General features: G+C 29.8%; 1 protein-coding gene across 1 annotated transcript in view; it reads left to right on the forward strand.

The window, feature by feature from the left end:
* The window catches only part of Cp190 (centrosome-associated zinc finger protein CP190), a 64,512-nt gene that overhangs the window by 2,740 nt on the left and 40,148 nt on the right, over positions 1-21,624 (forward strand). The window contains exons 2-5 of the mRNA XM_075376146.1: positions 173-355; positions 1,521-1,748; positions 5,485-5,612; positions 7,201-7,269. Of these exons, the coding sequence (XP_075232261.1) occupies positions 203-355; positions 1,521-1,748; positions 5,485-5,612; positions 7,201-7,269 (578 nt within the window). The 5' untranslated portion in view covers positions 173-202. The remainder of the gene's footprint in view (positions 1-172; positions 356-1,520; positions 1,749-5,484; positions 5,613-7,200; positions 7,270-21,624) is intronic.

Here is a 21,624-nt window from a genome sequence, read left to right on the forward strand (position 1 = left end):
GGTCTAGCAAATCAATAAACTATTGAGAAAATACCTTTGCTGGATCAGGTCAGTTGTTGGTTACTGTATTACAGTTTATGGAGGCAAGAAATAGATCTTTACATGGGCTTTTTTTCTTAATAGCAATTAATAAGAATACTGGAGTTGTATATTTTATTTTTTAATGTTGCAGGAATGCTGAATACACAATTAGCAGTAAAGAATGGCTACCAGTCAAGATAATAGTGGAATAGGATGTAAACAGCTTAAAGTTGATAATTGGGGTAGTTTCTTTCTTCATCGGTTACAAATGTTATACGAGAAAGGTGAAAAATGTGATATTACACTTCAGTTTCATGATGGAGGGGAAATTAGAGTAAGTAATTTATCTGTATATTAATTTTGGTGCAGTATAGAAAAAAATTAAATTTTATTGTGATAACAAGAATCAGTAGTCTGATAACCTTCATTTTATTTAAACACTGAAAAATAATTTATACAAACATTATCATATTTGATTAAGACATAAATAGCTGTCTTGTTTTGTGATATTTTACTGGATACCTTGTTTCCATTCTAAATAATCATATATGTTACAGGAGAAAATAATCCCAGAAGGTGACTACTACCTTCATCATGTACATTTCATTGAATTTTTGTCCATGTAGAAGTTCAAACTAGTGGTGAAATTATGAATGATTTGGATTAGAATAATTTATTTCTAAAAATTATGTATATTGAAAAATAAAAATAATAAATGGCTCATAATTTTATAAATGGTGATGAGTGATCTTTATAAAGTCAGCCACAGTGAAAAAAGGTATCATTTTTAGAGTTGAATATCACATGAATTTTGGAGGGATAGTATGGTGATACAAAACTGTATGTTCAACTCAGTAAAGAAGGCAACAGAATACTAAATTTCTTATCACTTCCTTAGTAAGCTTGTCATGGAATGTTTATTTATAGCTCTGCTATATTTGGAGAGGGAGGTTTAGGGAGTTTCTGTGTAACTCATGTTATGTTACCTACAGTTGTTATTGTTATGGCATTTATTATGCACTAGCCAGTCAGGGCTTGCTTCGCTCACCCAACCTTATTACAAATAAGAAATACCTTATTTGAAATAAATTAGTTTGCTTTTTATGAAGGAGAATTTTCTCAGGTATGACACTTTATATTACATAAAAATGTAAGTATAAACATAAACAATCATTTCTTAAAGCATTATTTAAAAATTATAAACTACTAAATTATATTGTTTCAAAATTGTAATGCATAATATGTAATCATTTGAAATCACATTTTCAGCTATTTAAAATTAAAAAGTAATCATTTTTATTATTTTATAAGTGTGTTAATATTATTGTATAAGATTATATTTATACATACATGTAGGGTGTTAATCATTAAAATTTTATTTATTTATTACAAGTATTGATTATAAATTGTAGGCTTGTCTTGTATCACTTCTTTTCTAAGCATGACTAACCGATCATTTTCTAGTTCAGGATATTATTTATAACTAACTTTTTTTCTAGGTGCATAGACTGGTGCTCGTAACATGTACTGATTATTTTCAAAATCTTACAATGACACCAGACAATACACTTGTTCTGCCTCCAGTACTTAAACACAGTACTGTTCTACCAATTATTGATTTCATGTATACTGGCAGGTTAGATTTCCGGTTTGAAAATCATCAGAGTCTCTTAAATACTGCAAAACTGCTTAATATGACCATTTTAGTTAAACTTTTAAATGCTCAGGTAAGTTAATTTTAGTTTGTTGTATATTTAATTAATAGTATTTCTGTTTTCATTATCCATTTAAAAGCTATACATTGTATAAGCTTCTTTTCCTCCTGTACTTTCCTGAACCTTTATTTTAAATCCCAATAAATATTTTTCATTCAAAAAAATAATTGTAAACTAGATCAGTTCTAAACCTTATGTAGACAATTTTTTATGAGAACATATTGAAAGAAAAAGAAGTTAAAAATTATTGTTATAGTAGAGGAAGATCAAGCCATCCATTGTTAAAAAATAATAATAAAGGGGCTAAATAAAAATTGTTGCAATCTTATATACTTATAATTTTGATTAAATCTAACATTTTTAAACAATAAGGGTTTGTCAGAACGTCTTTGTTAAAATTCTTCAAATTTTTTTTAGGGGGTGCTGAATGTTGCCTTAGTTTATCTATTTATTTACCAGATACTGAGGTCTTATTTTTAATTGTTTTTATCAATTTTTTAGTTTTTATTTTTAGGTCAAGACTAGGGTGGCCTAGTCTTGACGATTTTCAGCAAAATATAGGCAAGTGTGACAATTATACAAATCTGCATAAGTTCAAAAAAAAATATGCTGTTGCAGGTCCAGTGTTTAATGTTGTATACAACATTACTTTGTTGTATATTTAATTAATAGTATTTCAGGTTTCATTATTTAAGCTAAATCTATTACAATACTATACATTTAAAAGCTATACTATCCACAGTATAGCATTTAAAAGCTATGCTATCCATAGTATAGCTTCTAAATGGATAGTATTGTTTCGCCATATAGTATTACCTTAAATATGATACATCATATTTTCCAATATTTTCCTCTCTCTTAACTTCGATTTCAACTTCATAACTGCATCATTGTTTTGGACTACTGCTTTTGCAGTTAGCAATTTATGATATTAAGTATGATCATACAGCAGTGATCATGTTTTTCTTTCTTTATGATAAAATTAAATAAGCTTCTTTAAAGTGAAGTTAAGTAAAGTTACTTTTAAATTTCCCTTGGACTTAAACCCTTTCCTTTTGATACAGAGACTGGTTTCACCAGCAAAATTCCTACATTGCTGACATGTATTTTCGTTTGAATATATCTTGATAGGACTATAGTTATTTATGAATGATGACACCTGTACAAGCAAGAATGCAATGTCATTTTTTATGCTTTAATATTTTAAAAACCTACCCAAACTAAACTGACATCACTAATAAATCCAAAAATTGTTTTCTAATCTTAATAATTTATTTTAAAAAAACAGTTGTGTTTTTAAGGATATTTATATCCTTACATTTTTTTCTGAAGATAATGCATGTAAATAAACTAAAACCTTATTAAGATTTGTTGCATTGTTGTTCAAACATAATTTAACTATATGATTTTGATTTGTTACAACTGAAAAAAAAATTAGTTAATTTTAGATTAAATCAAATTTGTCAAAATTATCCTATATCAGTATATAAATAAAAAAATAATTTTAATTTATAATATCATTACAAAATACATGATATTAAATTACTTCTATAATACTTAACAGAATACAATATTATATTATTACACAATATTGCAATGTAACTATTACATTACCATTATAAATTACATGACATTAAAAGTATTGTTCTGAAATTTTGGCCAAAGTTTTCAATCAAAAGAAGTCGGACTTTTATTCTGCTTTTAGGTGCATTATTATCAGACCCATATAAATACTCCATAAATTTCTGGATGAAAACTGCAGGAAAAAACATATTTTACCAATCTCATGTTTATTGAATTTCTTTTGAAAAATGCAGTATGGTGGTAATGTGATTCAATATCTTCCAGTGACTTCGAACTTCAGTTAGTAATTACATAGATAATTATAATTTATATTTAATTAATTTATAGAATGTTGTATCTATTATTAATTTTCACAACTTCATAAATGTTTTTAAATTAGTAAAATAGATCAGTTTTGCCAAAACAACTTCTATCACATATTCCACTTTTAACCAGATTGGTTGTCATTTTTATGTCTTTCTTCTGCTTATTTACAGTTTTCATTACTCAGACTTGTTCATGTTAACCACTAAATGATTCTACCACATTTTTCCTGAGTAGTTTTATGTTTTCTGTCAAACTTATATGTATACATACATTTCCTTTACCAATTTTACTTTAAATCTCTCTGGTGTTCTATAAATTTTTCTTTTCGTAGTTTCATATGTACTCAGGTTAAAGTTGTGTTGAGCGACACTACACAGTCTTCAACTCAGCTTGACAACTTTATTGTATATTTAATTGTCTGTTTAAGACCAGTGAAAGACAAATCATAGCTAAAGCTAATGTTTTCTATAATGTAGTTATGTCATTGTCTTTAATTAGCTTGTAGTTTTATGTTTTCTGTCAAACTTATATGTATACATACATTTCCTTTACCAATTTTACTTTAAATCTCTCTGGTGTTCTATAAATTTTTCTTTTCGTAGTTTCATATGTACTCAGGTTAAAGTTGTGTTGAGCGACACTACACAGTCTTCAACTCAGCTTGACAACTTTATTGTATATTTAATTGTCTGTTTAAGACCAGTGAAAGACAAATCATAGCTAAAGCTAATGTTTTCTATAATGTAGTTATGTCATTGTCTTTAATTAGCTTTTAGTCATTGTCTTTGAAAAGAAAAGAAAAGTTAATTCATTCGCTCTGAAGAGATTATTTTATCATCTTAGTTTCTAATACATTTTAATTTTTTGAACTGATGAAGTCTATTCTGAATATCTGTATATTGTGACACATCATCCATAACTCTTTCTGGGATATTGATGTTATATTTTCTCTGATACATTTTCTATGATTATGGAAATTTATTTTGTTATGTAAATCTTCAGTATTTATTATTAATTTCCACTTAGTTAAGCTAGCATAAATGAATTCCATTTTGCAACTTACTATTTTCATTAATCTGGATTCTTTTGAATTGGGAATGTTCATTTTTCGAACTTGACCCGTAATCTTTTCTGTTAATGCTGAATTTAATGATGGCCATATTTCTGATGATTCACTTATTAAAAGCAAAGGAATTAACCTATGCAAACTCAAGGTTACAGAAATTACATTTTTAAGAAAGTAAAAACTAATATCTGAGATTTTTTTAATCATTTATTATTTACTTGGCTAAAGCAGTTGCTTAACAATTACAGTAACAACATGTATTCTTATAAAAATAATAATAACTGTCAACTGCTATTATAGGTAATATCCAAAAAATGTTAGAAACTTTAGTTAAATAAACACTTAATTCTCTGCAATTTGTGCTGTGTAAAGTTAGTTTTGGGTAATTGATTGTCAGGTATCATCATTGCTGTATTGTGCTATTAAAATTTTAAAAATGTTTTTAACAAATGTTTAAAATATTTTAAAATGGTAGATGCAATGAAAAATTGGATGTCATAAATAAAAAAATTAATCTATTTTAATCATATTATAATATTTCAGTAGATGCAGTAGAATTCAGTGAAATTATTAGTGTTAAGCTTGACTGTATAGAAACTCTAACAAAATAATAACTTTCGTAAAATTTTACAATATTAAATTTGTGCTTTATGGATTGTTTCATTTAAATTTGTAGTATCTATTATCTTTTCTGAACTGATACACTTAAGATATTTAGCAAAACATTTTATTAAAATATTTTTATAATCTTTTGATATCTGTATAACATACTGCATGCCTTATATCAATTAGGTGAAACATGATGGCAGCTCTGCAGGATCTGTAGGCTCACAGCCTACTCCAGTTTCAAAAAATTTTCTTAAAAAGATAGTGTCATCACCCTCCACTACAACAAGTTCCACTACATTGCCTGGAAAAAAGTAAGTCACTTTTAGTCGATTGTAAAGTAATGAATATTAGAGTCAGTTCTGTTAATTTTTCTCCGTAAATGAAAATATTGTACTGATATACTGCTGTAGCTGTATTTATAACTTAGTTTGTTTAGGTACCATAATGCATACATTGCATTATGGTACCTCAATACCCTCCGACTTACATGATATCTACAAATTTTAATGATTGAAAAGAAACTTGTGAAGAGATTCTATTTTAAATAATTGATTGGACATTTTGGTTATAAAAATATATTTTAGTTGATTCATTATGATATTAAATGTTTAAATATTATGATATTTTATTATTTTTTTTATAAGTATCTCAGCAACCTCCTGTTAAATGATAATTTTTTTATACATCTGGAAGATTGTAATTGATATGTTGTACTTTTAGTAATTTTGTTTTTATATATTTATAAAATTAATTTTATGCATAAAGTATGTGATAGGAATTCTGCCAAAGCATAGTATCATTCTAATCCAGTTCTAAAGTCTGATGTTTCAGTACATCTACCAAATACATTTTAAATTTGATTATTCTATAACACATCTACAACAGCATTTGCATTTTCTAGATGTATTACATCAGGTAGAAGTGTCATTATAATGTAAACTATATAAAGTAAACTGCTTGCTAACTTAAACAAGAAGAATTGCTGGTGTTTCATTGGTATATGTTAATGACTTTTACAAAGTGAAGGGAAAAAATGAAACCAAAGATCTACCAAAAACTGATTATCCTTTTTTTATAGCAATCAGCACTTTTTTTTTGAGTGCATTAGGTTAGAAACTTTTATTAATCTTAAAATAGATTACTACTGGAGAGAATTAAATTCATTGGAGAATTTTAGAATATGAAATGGTTTGCAATCAAATAATGTTCCCACAGATATCTACAGACTTTTTTTTTGTTTGACCACTAATAAAGATTAGTGCTCTTCAGTATTACATAATTTGATAAGAGATTAAGTAATAAAATATTTCATTCAGACAGAAACTTTTATCCATTCAATAGATTGAAGAAGATAACAATTGATAGATGTGCTAAACCGTGGATAAAAGATAACTGCCTGATTGATGGTAAATTTCAGCAGCATTATGTCTTTTTGCATATAGAAATCTAATCACTGATTGAACTCCATAGCTGGCGAACTTGTTATTGCTGCACTCATTCTAACACACTGTCTCGCAAAGGCAAACAACAGTAAACTGATGACAATGTGGTGGTTACATGCCCAACAGACCACTTAAAGCTACTGCACATGTGTAAACATGGGTTGGGAGTTTATTGGCAATCAGTGTTGCCAATCACTATTTATAACTCACAGCTCTTACTTTAGATCTTATTATTATTAAATTATGGGAACTGCCAATGTAATAGTTATTAGTACTATAAGGATTAAACTTGTTCTCCACATGACATCAGAATCAATTTAATTTTTTTTCTGTTGATAACTTATTATTTGTTTGTTTGTGTCATAATGTTTATAATATATCCATAATGTTGAAAATTCATAGTGCTTATTTATAATTGCTTCTTTACTGAAGTTAAATTTTCTGCCCATGTTAATAGATTACCATTTTGGAAAAAGCGTACAACACCAAGTCACCTTCCAGATGAATTTTATCAATCTGATGCAATGTAAGTTTGTAATTCAGTAATTTAAACTTATTATTAAATCAATTAGACAGTATAATTTAGCTTAGAAATATACTAGACTGCAATGAAAATTATTTATTGCCTTTGTTGAGATAACTTAAATTATTAGTAAATTGTTTGTTACTTTTATTATTAGGTTGTAGAACTAGTGAACAAATTTTTAATTTAAAAAATAGGGAAGTGGAATGTTATAAGATGATGTAAAAAATATGTACACATATTTACTTAATACTCTAGTCCACTTAATATTCGAAGTATTAATAAAAATAATATTCTAAGAAAATAATAAGATTTTACAGGCAAGATTTCTGGTGTTGGTTTTCTGTTTAACTAGAATAACCAGTAAAATTTCTGTGAACTAACTTGGTTTTATCTTGGCCATTTTTTAAAGAGGAATGAATTCATAGCTAAATTTTACAGACATCACATCTGATATATTTAAAGATTAACATAATCAGACTGCTGCAGAGAGATAACATGCAGTGACAACACACATTATTTAGTTTTAATTCGTATGCTGTTTTGTGAATAAGACAACCTTGCTTTTAACACACTGTATGTAATCGACTATTAATTTTCAATATTACCAAAAAAAACAGTCTCTCGCTTAAATTAAAAATATATTTCATTAATGACCACTCAAAAATATATATATACTTCACACACATATGTTCACAAAAAATGTGAGTCGAATATTGTCCGCAATCATGCCCATTATTCTAAATACTGTAAACCATAGAATAACTTTACGTTAAATAAAATTCACTAATTCAGTTGTTCAAATGATTATTTAATGTTTCTTTGTTTACTTTTACATTTAGTTATATTATATTTTTATATTTACATTAAAATAATATAACATAACATGTAACATGTAATAATATGTAACATTAAAATATATATTTACATTATAATAATATTGTTATGAAGTATTTTATAATAAATGAGATGAGATGAACATGTTTGTGTCAAGTTATGAGCAAGAATGAACAGTACAATAATATTAATAAATGTAAATATTAACTACAACTCTATCTAGGCTAACTACATATACAGTTGTCAGAAAGAAGAAAACAAGACAGTATAAAAATATATCATAAGAAATACGTAGTTAATGTATGGTACTGAACATACTGCCCACAAAAAAATCAATATGATTTTTTTTTTCTTAATATTATAGTAAAATATCGTAAGTAATAACACAATGATAACATAACAGTTTCGATCTGTAATCTCAAACTTTTACATGAAAATAAATAATATAATATTACATTGATATATGTTAGTAATACATAAATTACAATTGTGCAAAGAACATGTAATTGTACAATAATAAATATTAATCATACGTTACAAAATAAATAAGACACCATTAACTCTGTTGCACAGAGTCATTGTAATACAAATGAATGCTAGACCAATTTAAACAATAATAACATATTTTATAATAATATTATATTAATAATAAATAATAATAATACTCCACTACATAAAAATTGTTTTTTTGAAAAAAAAAACCATATTGTATCACACCTCTCTATAGTCAGATCATTTAGATACACAACTGCAGAGATGTATCTATGATTATATCCTCAATAAATATAGAATATGTCTTTAAGTGTTTTGTTGTTTGTGCATCCAATGGCCAGAACAATCATGATGTCATTGGATATTTTGTGCCCAACAACACCATGCATGCATAAATGTGGGACTTCTAAAGTGTTGTTCCTGGGGTTCAACTAGAGTGAAGATGAATTCAATGACCAGACGAATCATGGTGCCATTGATGAATATAGAAGTGTACGAGTAGATGTCTTTGGCACCTGTTCCAAGACTAAATAGATGTAATCTTGTAATAAAAATATATATCATGTAGTGCATCCAGTGGACAGAATAATCATGATGGCAATGGATATTCTGTGCCCAACATCACTGTGGATGCATAAATCTGGGACCTCTTCTAAAGTGTTGTAACTGGGGCTCAACTAGAGTGAAGATGAATTCAATAGCCAGACAAATTGTGATGTCATTGACAATCTGTACCTAGGATCACATGGTTCTAGGATTTCTTTTAAAATTGTTGTTCGTGAGATTCCATTGGAGCAAAAGTGTATTCTATGGTCAGAATACTTGTGATACCATTGAATATAAAAGTGTACAAGTATTGTCATGGAATGAAACAGTTCACATGACTTGATGAATAAATCATCTCAGTGCATTATGAATACAATCTACTTGTAATGTATACATGGTATGTTTGCGTATGTACATGTTGGATGTGTTTGTATGTATTGTTTGCATATGTGTGTGTGTGTAGTATGTATGTACCTGTAATGCAGTAAAAATAATAGTCTGTAAAGAATTAAAGTGTGAGAGCAATATGACAATGATGTTAGAATTACATTAACATAAGTACGCATTATACATAACATACAATTATCGAAACATAATACATTAAGAGATCACAAAGAACTGAAGTTACAATAACAGTTAATTGCAAAAAGTATCAAGTTAAATAAAATATAATAAATTTTATTATGTCCTTAAAAATATGTTATTACATATCTAAATAAATATTAAATAACTTAATCGTTAGAAATTGGAATAAACGTAGTTTATGTTAGGTCTTCTTATTTGCCCTTTAGCAGTATTTAAATCCACAACCCGTACCAACTTGTTAGGACCTGGATGAAGCTGAGTGACAATCCCATGCTTTGGAAGCATGGGAGCAGAATCCTTGGTGATCAAAACTAGATCTCCTACCAAAAGATTATGGGAGGGAAAATGTCATTTATTGTGTTGTTGTAGATAATGCAGGTAATCTTTAGGCCATCTGTTTCAAATTGTGAATAAATTTTTGGATAAGTTGCTAACGGCCTAAACAATTAATGTCAACCTTCTGATAACTGGGTTCAGGCAAAGATGTAAGACGGCATCCAATTAGAAAATGTCCTGGAGAGAGAGGTTCTGGATCCTTATGATCTGTGGAAACAGTGAACATAGGACGCGAATTGAAACAGCTTCAATTTTAGTTAGAATTATACATTAAATCCTCAAAATTCAGAATTGTCTGTCGTATTAGACAACGTAAATGAAATTTAATACTCTTTATTGCGCTCTTCCATGAACCATCAAAATGGGGAGAAGCGGGTGGTACATATGACCACTGTTTGTCTTGTTTAGTTGAAAATTAATGTATATCTGATTTAAAGAGTTGATGTAGATTGTAGAGGATATTTTTAGTGCAGCGAAAGTGAGGCATTGTCAGAAAAGATTTGAGCAGGAATAGCTCTACAAGATATAAATCTCTTTAAGGCTGCAATAAATGCTTGTGAAATGAAATCGGTCACCAATTCTAAATGTATGGCCTAGTAGCAAGGCAAATGAAAAGAGCAATATAAGCCTTACCCAAGGACTTAGATCTCTTCCTCCCATAACGTATTATAATCGGACCACCATAATCTACTGCACAAGCAAAGACAGGTCAGAGGGAGTCACTCTATAAGTTGGTAGTTGACCAAGTTGTTGAATTTGTATTGATGCAGTAAGCTTACAGCAAGTTAAACATTTATGAATACCTGATGAAATATCTCTTTTAGCATTTAGTATCCAGTACGTTTGACACAATGAGCGATGTGTTAACTGAATGTCAGAATGTAAAAATCTTATATGTTCAACAGCAATAATTAATCTGGTGATATTAGCATCTGGATGTATAATAGTAGGATGCTTTGCATGGTAATATAACAGAGAATGTTGTAGCCTACCTCCTACACGTAGAAAACCCAATTGATTCAAAAATCAAGAAAGATAAGCTTATTTTGTTTAACAATAGTTTGATTGTTCTTTAGACTATTTATCTCATTACCAAAATGTAGAGATTGTGATTGTAGCTGAAAATGAAAAATCCATATATAAAGAGTGCAATGTAATTACAACACTGTATTGAGATTGAGAAAGTGAATTATTATTTCCTGTAATGGGAAGATTAATTTTTGCAAACGGAAGTCCTAAGCTTTGGGCAAATTTATATGTACAGAAATTCACTTGACTTCCTGAATCTGACAAGATCCGACATGTTCAAACATCACAGTGAACATTTTTGGCATTACATATTGCCGTAGACAAAATTATGTTTTTGTCTAATTGTAATTTAAGTGAAGAATGGTTATTATTATCAGACATTGTCATTAAATTTAGATTCAATAAATTCATCCATATGAACAAGGTGTTATATTTCTGATAACAGTGATTACATGTATTAGAAGAATGACATTTGGTGACCGAATGTCCCGTACAACAACAATGGTTATGTCTCAAAAGATCTCCTTGATCATCATTGATTAAATTTTAAAAATCCTTACAAGCATACAAATGATGATTATAATTACAAAGTTAACATTTCTTATAATTAGATTTTGAATAACATTTATGAGTATTTCCAATATTATTTATTAATATTTGAAGTGAATCCTTTATTAACAGATTTTGTTGGATTGTTTAGCGACAATGTTTGTTATACTATCTTGTTGAATTGAAGTACTTGGATTGATGTTTTCAAGAATTTGACCCCTTGAATCGAGAAATAATAGGAAATTTTGAAAGGTGGGAAACTGTCAACAGTTTCTCTTTTCATTTTTAAAAGTGTTGTTATCTAATTTTGTAGTTAAGAATTGGATTACAATGAATTCATATATGTTAACTGGAATCTGGAATACTTCTAAAGCATTTACATAAGTAGAGACTTCAATAATAATTCTGGATGTGTCCAAAGGTTCTCCCTTTAAAGAATTTAATTTTAATATTAATTCAGCATTATGAAAAGCGATTACATACTTTATGTCAAATCGCTTTTTTAATAACTCTAGTGCTATAATATAATTTTCATTTGTAATGGGCAAATTCTTAACTGCCAGTGCATCAGCCTTGAAAGAAGAATGTAGGTAATGCAATTTTTGTAAGTTAGTCAAAAGTCATTTCTGTTATGACCAGATCATTGAAAATGCTATACTAATGCTGCCAATCTAATACATTGCTCTTAAATATTGGTATATTAATTGGCTGCAATTGTAGTGATTGCTGTGTTTACATTGGCTTCTCGAATTACTGTTCTTTGAGTATTATTTTTTATTAGATATTGTAATCTACATGCAATGGAACAAAACTTTCCTTCAACCTGGATTCGATGTGATGAGAGATCATCGTCATCATCAAATTCCATTTCAAGGCGAGATTGTGTAATTTCATATTTATTCTGTAAATCAAGAAGATTTCTCAATTTGATTTGAAGGGCGTAAGTATCATCCATTGTGACATCGAAATTATCAATGAATGTGTTAATTGGTGTAACAATGGATTTAACAGTCCATGTCTGTTTTAATAATTGTTCTTTATCCATTATAAATGAAGTTCTTAATAATATAAATTAAATAAAAAAATAAATAAAATAATATTATGTAAATACTGGATAGATAAAATGTTGTAACCTCAATTCCAATATAAGACTTCAGTTAATCAAATCCTTTTTTATGTATTACTCTGGATCCAATTGAAGATTAAGTGCAATTGTAATTTGAAGAACACATAATGAACACTATCATAAATAAATCTTCAAATCCGTGGAAGAGGACCAAAATGTTCACAAAAAATGTGAGTGGAATAGTGTCTGCGATCATACCCACTATTCTAAATACTGTAATCCATAGAGTAACTTTACGTTAAATAAAATTCACTGATTCACTTGTTCAAATGCTTATTTAATATTTCTTTGTTTACTTTTACAAATTTAGTTATATTATATTTTTATATTCTTTGCATTGTTGTGTAGTATTTTACAATAAATGAGATGACATGAACATGTTTGTGTCAAGTTACGAACAAGAGAGAACAATACAAAAATATTAATAAATGTATTAACATCAGGCTGTATTTAGGCTAAAGATATACAGTTGTCAAAAAGAAGAAAACAAGACAGTACAAAAATATATTATAAGAAGTATATAGTAAATAACATATGGTACTGAAAACACACACACACACACCTACATATATATATATACAGAATGAACAACATAAAACCAAACTCATAATGAAACTGCTACCCAACATTATTTATCAAAGACTCTCACACAACTAGCACGACTAGTGGTTGTATATGTTATTACTGATTGTTGCTGCTGTTTGTAAGGTGGTTACATGTCAGTGCAGTATATATTTTGTTGCTGTGCAGTATTGTGAGTGTAGTTGTGTTTGTGTAAAATGCCGTATTCAATCCAGGAGAGGATAGCTATAGTTGAGGCCTGTATTCGTTCTTGATTGTTTGAAAAATCACAAGTATTCGTAGAAAAATTTCCGAATGCCTGTATCCCAGCAAAGAGTAGAACAGACGATTTAGTTTAAAAAATGGCATACAACAGGTTTAGTTTCAAATGCAAATTGAAATCGGCAACCTTCCATTAGGACTCCACTGGCCATTGCCAGTATTGATAGAAGAATTACTGCCAGTCCAAAAAAATCACTGCAAATTATCCCAACAGTCTGGTGTTAAATACACATCTTGTCATAAAATTCTTCATGAATTAAAATTGGAACCATACTGTGTTACAACTATGCAACAACTGAAGGAGACAGACAAACCGAAAGACTTGATTATTGCAGCTGGTTTCTTGAAAATGTTGGTGGACAGATAGAGTTGTCTCTCTGCGATTTTTTCCTTTGGGGCTACTTAAAGAAGAGAGTTGATGCATCTAATCCGTACAATATTGATCAAAAGGTGAACATTCAATGAGAAGTCAACGCAATTGACAATGTTTTGCGTCAGACAACTCTCAATATGATCAGTTGAGCACAAAAGTGCATCGATGCCCAGGGTGGTTATTTGAGCATCTTTTGTTACAGTAAGGTAAATAATTGCAACATTTAAATTATGTTTTATGTTTTTCTTATTTAATTTATCTGTATCATTCATAAAATTTCATTCCAACATAATCTACCGATTCTGCAGCAGTTAACGTTATGGGTTCGGTTTTATGTTGCTCACTGTATACATACACACACACACACACACACACACACAGTGAGCAACATAAATATAGCATAACATAAATAACAGATCCTTCATCCTTTCAGGTTTTGTATATACATCTATATATTTTTGCGTGGTTTGCAGCTCGATCAGGATATTGAAAGACTGACAATTTAGAATGTTTTTATAATTATATTTTATTGGTTTAAAATCTTCATGATTACAACTAGACAAATCAATATTAATAATAATGGTGATAAATACAATAATATTAATCCTAGTAATTACTACCATATTAATAATCAAGATAATAGTACTGATAGTAATAATAAACTATAACAAATCAAACAGTCAAAATATTAAATGTCAATAGTAAATAATAAATACAGATTATACACAAGACAGAGTTCAAAATAAATAATCATTCGGAATTTATTCCAGGTACATACAAGGTGTGATCAAAAAATACGGTGAATGAATTTTTATAGTGGCAACTGCCGACTGTACATCCATATGCTGTAATTTGTCCAATAGCGTGATCAACTGAGACAGGCAGGGACAAGTTGTAACATGTTCGAGCTTGCCAGTCAGCTGCCAGAGCCACTAGAGTGAGGTTGTGTTTATCGTGTCTGTCTCGCAACATGGATTTTGAAAAACGCATTAACATTAAGTTTTGTTTTAAATTGCAAAAGACTGCTAAAGTAGCTCACGAAATGTTAGAATCGGTGTACAGCGATAATGTGGTAACTTTGAAGATTGTGTACAAGTGGTATGACCGATCTAAAAACGGAAATGAGTCTGTTGAAGACGAGCAGCGTGTGGGACGTCCAGTAACCTCAAAAACAGCTGAAAATGTGCAAAAAGTGGAAACAATGGTTCGTTCAAACAGGCGAATGACTATTCGAGAGCTATCGAAAGACCTTAACATTTTGTACGGATCCGTTCAAAGCATTTTAACTAATGAATTGCAAATGAGACGAGTGAGTGCAAAATTTATTCCCAGACTTTTGAGTGATGAACAGAAGGAAAATCGTGTGTCAATTTGCATGGAGTTGAAGGGTCGTCTTCATGCAGATCCGGACTTCATGGCCAAAATTGTAACTGGAGATGAAATTTGGGTCTATGGCTATGACCCTGAAACCAAAATGCAGCGTTCCCAATGGAAAACCAGTTCATCTCCTCACCCTAAAAAGGCACATCAGTTAAAATCCAACATCAAGGTCATGCTCGTTGTTTTTTTCTATAGTGAGGGTAGTGCGATCAGAGTTCATTCCAAGGGGAACTGTAAACTCTGAATTTTATAAGGGGGTACTGCAACGTTTGCGAAACGACGTACGAAGAAAGCAACCAGAAAAATGGATCAATGGCTTCCTTCTTCACCACGACAACGCGCCGTGTCACACCTCACTTCTCATTCGCGAGTTTTTGGCAGAAAAAAGTGTTCCTATTTTTCTCCACATCCGCCATACTCACCGGATTTAGCACCATGCGACTTTTGGCTCTTCCCAAAAATTAAAACTGTGCTTAAAGGAAAACGTTTTGACACCATTGCTGACATTGAGAGGGCCATGACCGAGCAGCTGAAAGCCCTTCCAAAAGACGCCTCCAGTCATGGAGTCAACGTTGGGATAAGTGCATTGCTAGCTACGGACAGTACTTTGAAGGAGATTAAATCGAATTCTATGTAACCTTATTACTTTTTTTAATTAAAAATTATTCACCGTATTTTTTGATCACACCTCGTAAATAGAAAACTAGAATTCAGACCCATTAACAAAACAAAGTAATAGTCTTAACTCTTTTAAACCACTACTCTTGTATTAACAATCATATAAAGTTCACTTGCAAATACCTTTGCTTGTCTACTGTAACAATTTATGAATGAATTTTATTGCATTATTTTTTTCACTTATATTCCTTTAGTTTTACTGTAACTCTTTGATAGTATTTCTTGTTTACTGAAATTACTTGTGGCATCACCTTAATCATATTGAACTTGATTCAAGACTCCTTGATTGAATGACATCTCGCATTCTCGTCTCACTGATTATCTCTGACTCTCCTTGCTGGACCAACATTGTAACGTCTCACTGGACTGATTCACAGAATTCTGCTAAACACACAACTCTCCTCGCTGGAATGACATCATAAAGTCTCGCAGGCTCACAGATTGCAGCCTCCCCTCAGGACTGATGTCATAACATCTCACTGGATAGAACTAATTTTTAGCTGGTCTTCCAAAGCTATTTATACTTTAGCCTCTCTTTTTCTATCTGCAGGACTGGATCCAGATCATAGCATGAGAACAGTTAATCGAGGCTTTTGTTCCTATGAATCCTAAACCTGGTCTCTTACTGTACCACAGGTGTTTATTGTTTGTCAGCAGGCAGTATAGTAAAGGATGATTGTAAAACAGACCTATTCTTTACAAAAAGGGTTCTCCTTTTTGTCCCTTTCTGGATTTCTCCAATTATCTTCTTTTCTATTACTTTCATAATAATTGATAGGAATCTGTTACTTAGGCCTGCTATACCGGTCTTGTTACAATAATTCTAGTTCTCTAGTATTGTCTAGGCTTTACTGATTGTAGAATTTAATAGAAGATTAATCTAATTTTCAGTCTGATATATACAATATTCTACTGCAGATTTTATTAATTTTATTTTTAGTAATGGAAAAATATATTGTATCATATTTCTGTTGTATCCTCTTAAATTTTTAAAGATCTTAGATATTACAAAAAATTAGTTGCATTAGGTTTTTATTAAATTCACATTCTTCATTATCTATTGATACTTTTAAGTTGGGTATCTTGTTTTAACCATACCTACTTCTGGTTTGATTTATATCAAATATCAATTTAATGACCATAGTATGTTGCTTTTATTGCGTGGTTCTGACTGTAATTCAGGTAATAAAAATTAAAAATATGTGCTTTTTTTTAGTAATCTAAAAATGAAGTGGTGAGAACTATGTTCATGTGGTCGATGATTTAGGTAATTTAGCTGGCACATAGCTAGGATGTTTTTTGGAGGGAGCTAAGGGGACTTATGTTAAAATAGTAATAATAATGAAAATCACCTTAAATTGAAACGGTTTTTTTGTACTTTATTGCATTTGAAAAATACAAAACATATGCTTAGATTTAAACATTTACTACATAAATAAGAATCATAATGTTAATATATAATTTTTTTCATAATCTACTTAACATATACTTTTACATATACTTAACACACGCACATTTAAACTCCAGTAAAAGTTATGAATTATTTGAAAGCTAGTCTTTGATTTTTCTTTCTCATAATATCTAAAACTTCATCATGATTAACAGAAATATCTCTATGCACTGACAAAAGAAACTAACGAACTTAATCTTCCATCCCCTTACTTATATAAGCAATCGTTTTGACTCTTCATTGTGGAGAGCACGCGCTCATTAGTACATGTTATTACAAGAAGAGTTGCTAAAACTTGCAAGAGATAATGGATATTCAACAAATATTCTTCATTGCAGTGTTCCAATACTTCAATCACTTCTAGATCGCATTTTATATTTAATGACTTTATCTCCTTGCATCAAATAAGATACTCCGCTTGGAGGACAGATTCAGAAAATTTATTGTCATAATACATCACGAAGATTTTTAGTTCATCCACTTTTCTAAGACTAGCTGAACCTGGCAAAAGAATTTAAAACTTTTTAAGAAGATAGCATTGTCATTGAATTTACTTTCCAAATGCTCCTTCAGTGTATTGATACAGGGAATAAATAAGAAACTTGGTAGTATAATTCTGTTGTCGTAGTATTGTGATTTTCTCTATGTCCTTGTTTATTTGCAAGTTTTTATTTCAGCCTTAAAAATCTTGCGCAACAATTGTTCAGCAGTTACAAAAATATTTTTTGCATTATCTCTCATTCCTTGCAGTAATGATAGTGTTGATTTGACAAGCAAATAGCATTATTCAAGTCTATAGTCTTGTTTCAAAGTAGTATTGACAATCGTAATGTAACATTAATACGTTTTTCACAAACCAGTAATGAAACAATAAATTAATTTTTTTTCTATTGCTGCAAGAAAAGCATAAGCTTTAGGCGATGTGATTGCTTTTGATTCTTGTGAGATTTTTTCTAGACTCGCACTTCAAATAATTCGACGAACACATCAATACTCTTATGATGCTCAATAAATCTAGTTTCACACAAGCCTATAAGTCATTTTTTTTTTATTTCTCTTCTGGTTTGTATACACTCACTTTTATTTAGCACATTGATTGCATGTGAATTACTACAAAAAAATTATTATTTCTGTAACAAGTATCACTGTTTTTAATCACAAGAATTTTCATAACATACATAATGGCTAAATTAAGACAATGACTAGCACAGTGCACACATATGACTTTAGGATAATCCTTTTTAATTCAGGTATGAACACCACTATCATGCCCAGAAAATGTCCTATCACCATCATAACCTCGGCCGATGCAATGTCCCATGTTAACCCCGGTAATACCAGATTTTTTAAAATCACTGGTCATATTTTCCGCACCTACATCGTAAAGCAGAACTAAACATAAAAGCTTTTCCCACAGTTTAGCTTTTTGTGATTCAAAATAAAAGTATCTGGCACATAAACACAATTTCACAGTATTTGAAACATCCATCGTTTCATCACCTAAAATAGAAAAACATTCAGCACAATTTATTTTATTTATAAGCTTTTCTTGTATTATTTGAGCACTTGTGTCAATGATCTCGTTTCAAATGTCAGGACTTATGTAAGAAGCATTCTTTTTAGAATTTAAAAGATGATTTTTCAAGTTCATATCACCACAGTTAGCCCAAAATCACAAAAGACTTTTCTGCCATTCACAGCAGGTTTCTCTAAGCTAAGAGGTCTGCTTATCTCCTTGCAGGGTTAATTCTTGTTCACTACTAAATAAAATTGTTTTTATTATAGGGATTATTGCTGCTCTATTTTCAAGTTTTTCTTGTGCCTTCAAAGAATCAAGTTGACTTATAAATTTTGATTTTTTCCACTCATAACGCGTACAAAATTTTCAGACTTGACAGTACTATATCAATGATATTGGTGATTATTGTGAACATTCAATTTTTCTGCAGCCTTTTTGCAGTTCTTGAAAGGACTTGAAATTAACTGACCTGAGATCTTGTAACCTCCTTTTCCAAGTCCCTCATCTGCAAACAGGACACAAACTTTGCAAAACACCTCTATCTTCTTTTTTTAGATTAGGTTAGCCAGGGGTATGTCTGAATCCAGTTTGGTTGAAATCTATTCATTTGCATAACAGTATAAACAAACGATTTTCAGACAACAAAACAGATGTCAAAATTTTCAATTTTAAATATTTACTCCTGTGTAAAATATTCTGTAATGTCATTGCTATATCAAATAAGTCATGTTGAAATTGATCATTAGCAACAAATTCAAATTTCTGGTGATGTACATCTCCAGTTTCACTGTCACTTTTTAAATTCTTACTCATACATTATCTCACTAGTAATATTTTTTGTGGCACTGCAGGTTTCATATATTTTATTATTCTTTTTAGTAAACAATTATGTAATTGAAGGTGTCACTTTTCGCTTTGACTGGTGTAAATTATATATAAATTAATATGAATAATGATTAATGACCAAAACAACAGTCTATTGCGTGCATTCCCTTTTAGACATTCACTCTTCCAAAGCTCAAAAGATTCTGACTGATTTTTTATCACAAAGCTTAGAAAATAATTTAACTTAAAACCCCTATTATTGACCCATTAAATACTCATTAATAAAATGGCTTGTGCCATTAATTACTTATTAGTTAAGTAAAGTTACTATCTGCCCAACAAATTAATAACACATTTTTAAGATTAACCTGCTGTTGTTCAATGTGTGAGCACCACGCTCATGTTGTTATTATTTTCTGTCCTATTATCTTTATGCTTACGGTAGATTCTTAGAATGCCATCTAGCTGCCTACGCATATGTTTGGAATGCGATAAGCAACTGTTGCATTTCTGGCTTACAGGAAATCCCCAGTAATCAATTATTTTTATTAGTATTGCGTCAGAGTGAGTGTGGCCCTCACACATTGAGAAATGACACGTTTAAGTATGTAGGAGGGGATTAATGACTAGGGAGATGATTTTGTACCGATTTATCTGAAATTTTATGAAAATACTTTTGAGATGTTTACGTTATGAAAATTTAAAATGGATTTTTTGGTCCCAACTTACTAGCTTTAACGCCTAAATGAAAGTCTAATAATTGTCGGGCAATGGGAGCTGCAGCCTCTATTGCCCGAAAATTCGGCATGGTTATAGTTCCCCACTCAGCTCGCTATGTGCGTGTTCAGGATTAGATATTAGCTCTGAGTATTGTTTCCACTTAATTAAAATAAATGTAGATGAACTCGCATGACATATTTTTACAAAAATGTAAGTTTTCTTAACATTTTGCAATTACTTTATTTTTAATTATATTTAAAATAGAATATTCTGCACAGTGTTTGTTTTTTTTATCAATAATTGAATTGTTCAGATAATCAATATTGTTCATTTTTGTCTTATCTATTTAAATTCTAGGGATGAAAATCATACATGTCATTGAGTATTTTTATATATAACCTGCTGATGTGTTAAAAAAAATTATTATAAGTATTATTAAATAACATTTATTTATTTAGAATACAATTGGTTGTGCAGCTTTAGTTTTTACTTCTAGTTTGAAGTAAAGGAAATATTGTGATCACGAAAAATTTTATATTTCAATGTAAATATCCATTTTTGACTAGTTTCAGCGTGACGTCTGCACGTACGTATTTACGTATCTTGCATAACTCAAAAACAATTAGCCATAGGATGTTGAAATTTTGGATTTATGACTGTTGTAAGATCTAGTTGTGCACCTACTTCTCGTTTTGATTACAATTGACTGAACCAAAAGTGCCCAAAAAAGCTCAAAATCAAAAACAATTTGGATTTTGGACTTTTTCTAAATTGCAGTAATAAGCCCCCATTGAGAGCTTTTCAATGATATATCATAAGTAGTACTTATTTTCATTGGTTCCAGAGTTATAGCCAAATGAAATTTTAATTAATGAATTATTTGGAGCTTATAAGGGGAAGGTACATCGATTCGAATCAGACTTCATCTCCTTTTTTTAACTTTTTTTTTAAATTTAATTATATTGATTTATTAATAATAATTAACCTCGGATTGTAACAGAAATTTTATGATAAATAATAATTCAATAATAAAAAAAAAAAAATTATGAATAAATATCAGAAGTAATTAA

The sequence above is a fragment of the Lycorma delicatula genome, chromosome 1 (genome assembly GCF_047948215.1).
Source record: "Lycorma delicatula isolate Av1 chromosome 1, ASM4794821v1, whole genome shotgun sequence".
In the NCBI taxonomy this organism is placed as follows: Eukaryota; Metazoa; Arthropoda; class Insecta; order Hemiptera; family Fulgoridae; genus Lycorma; species Lycorma delicatula.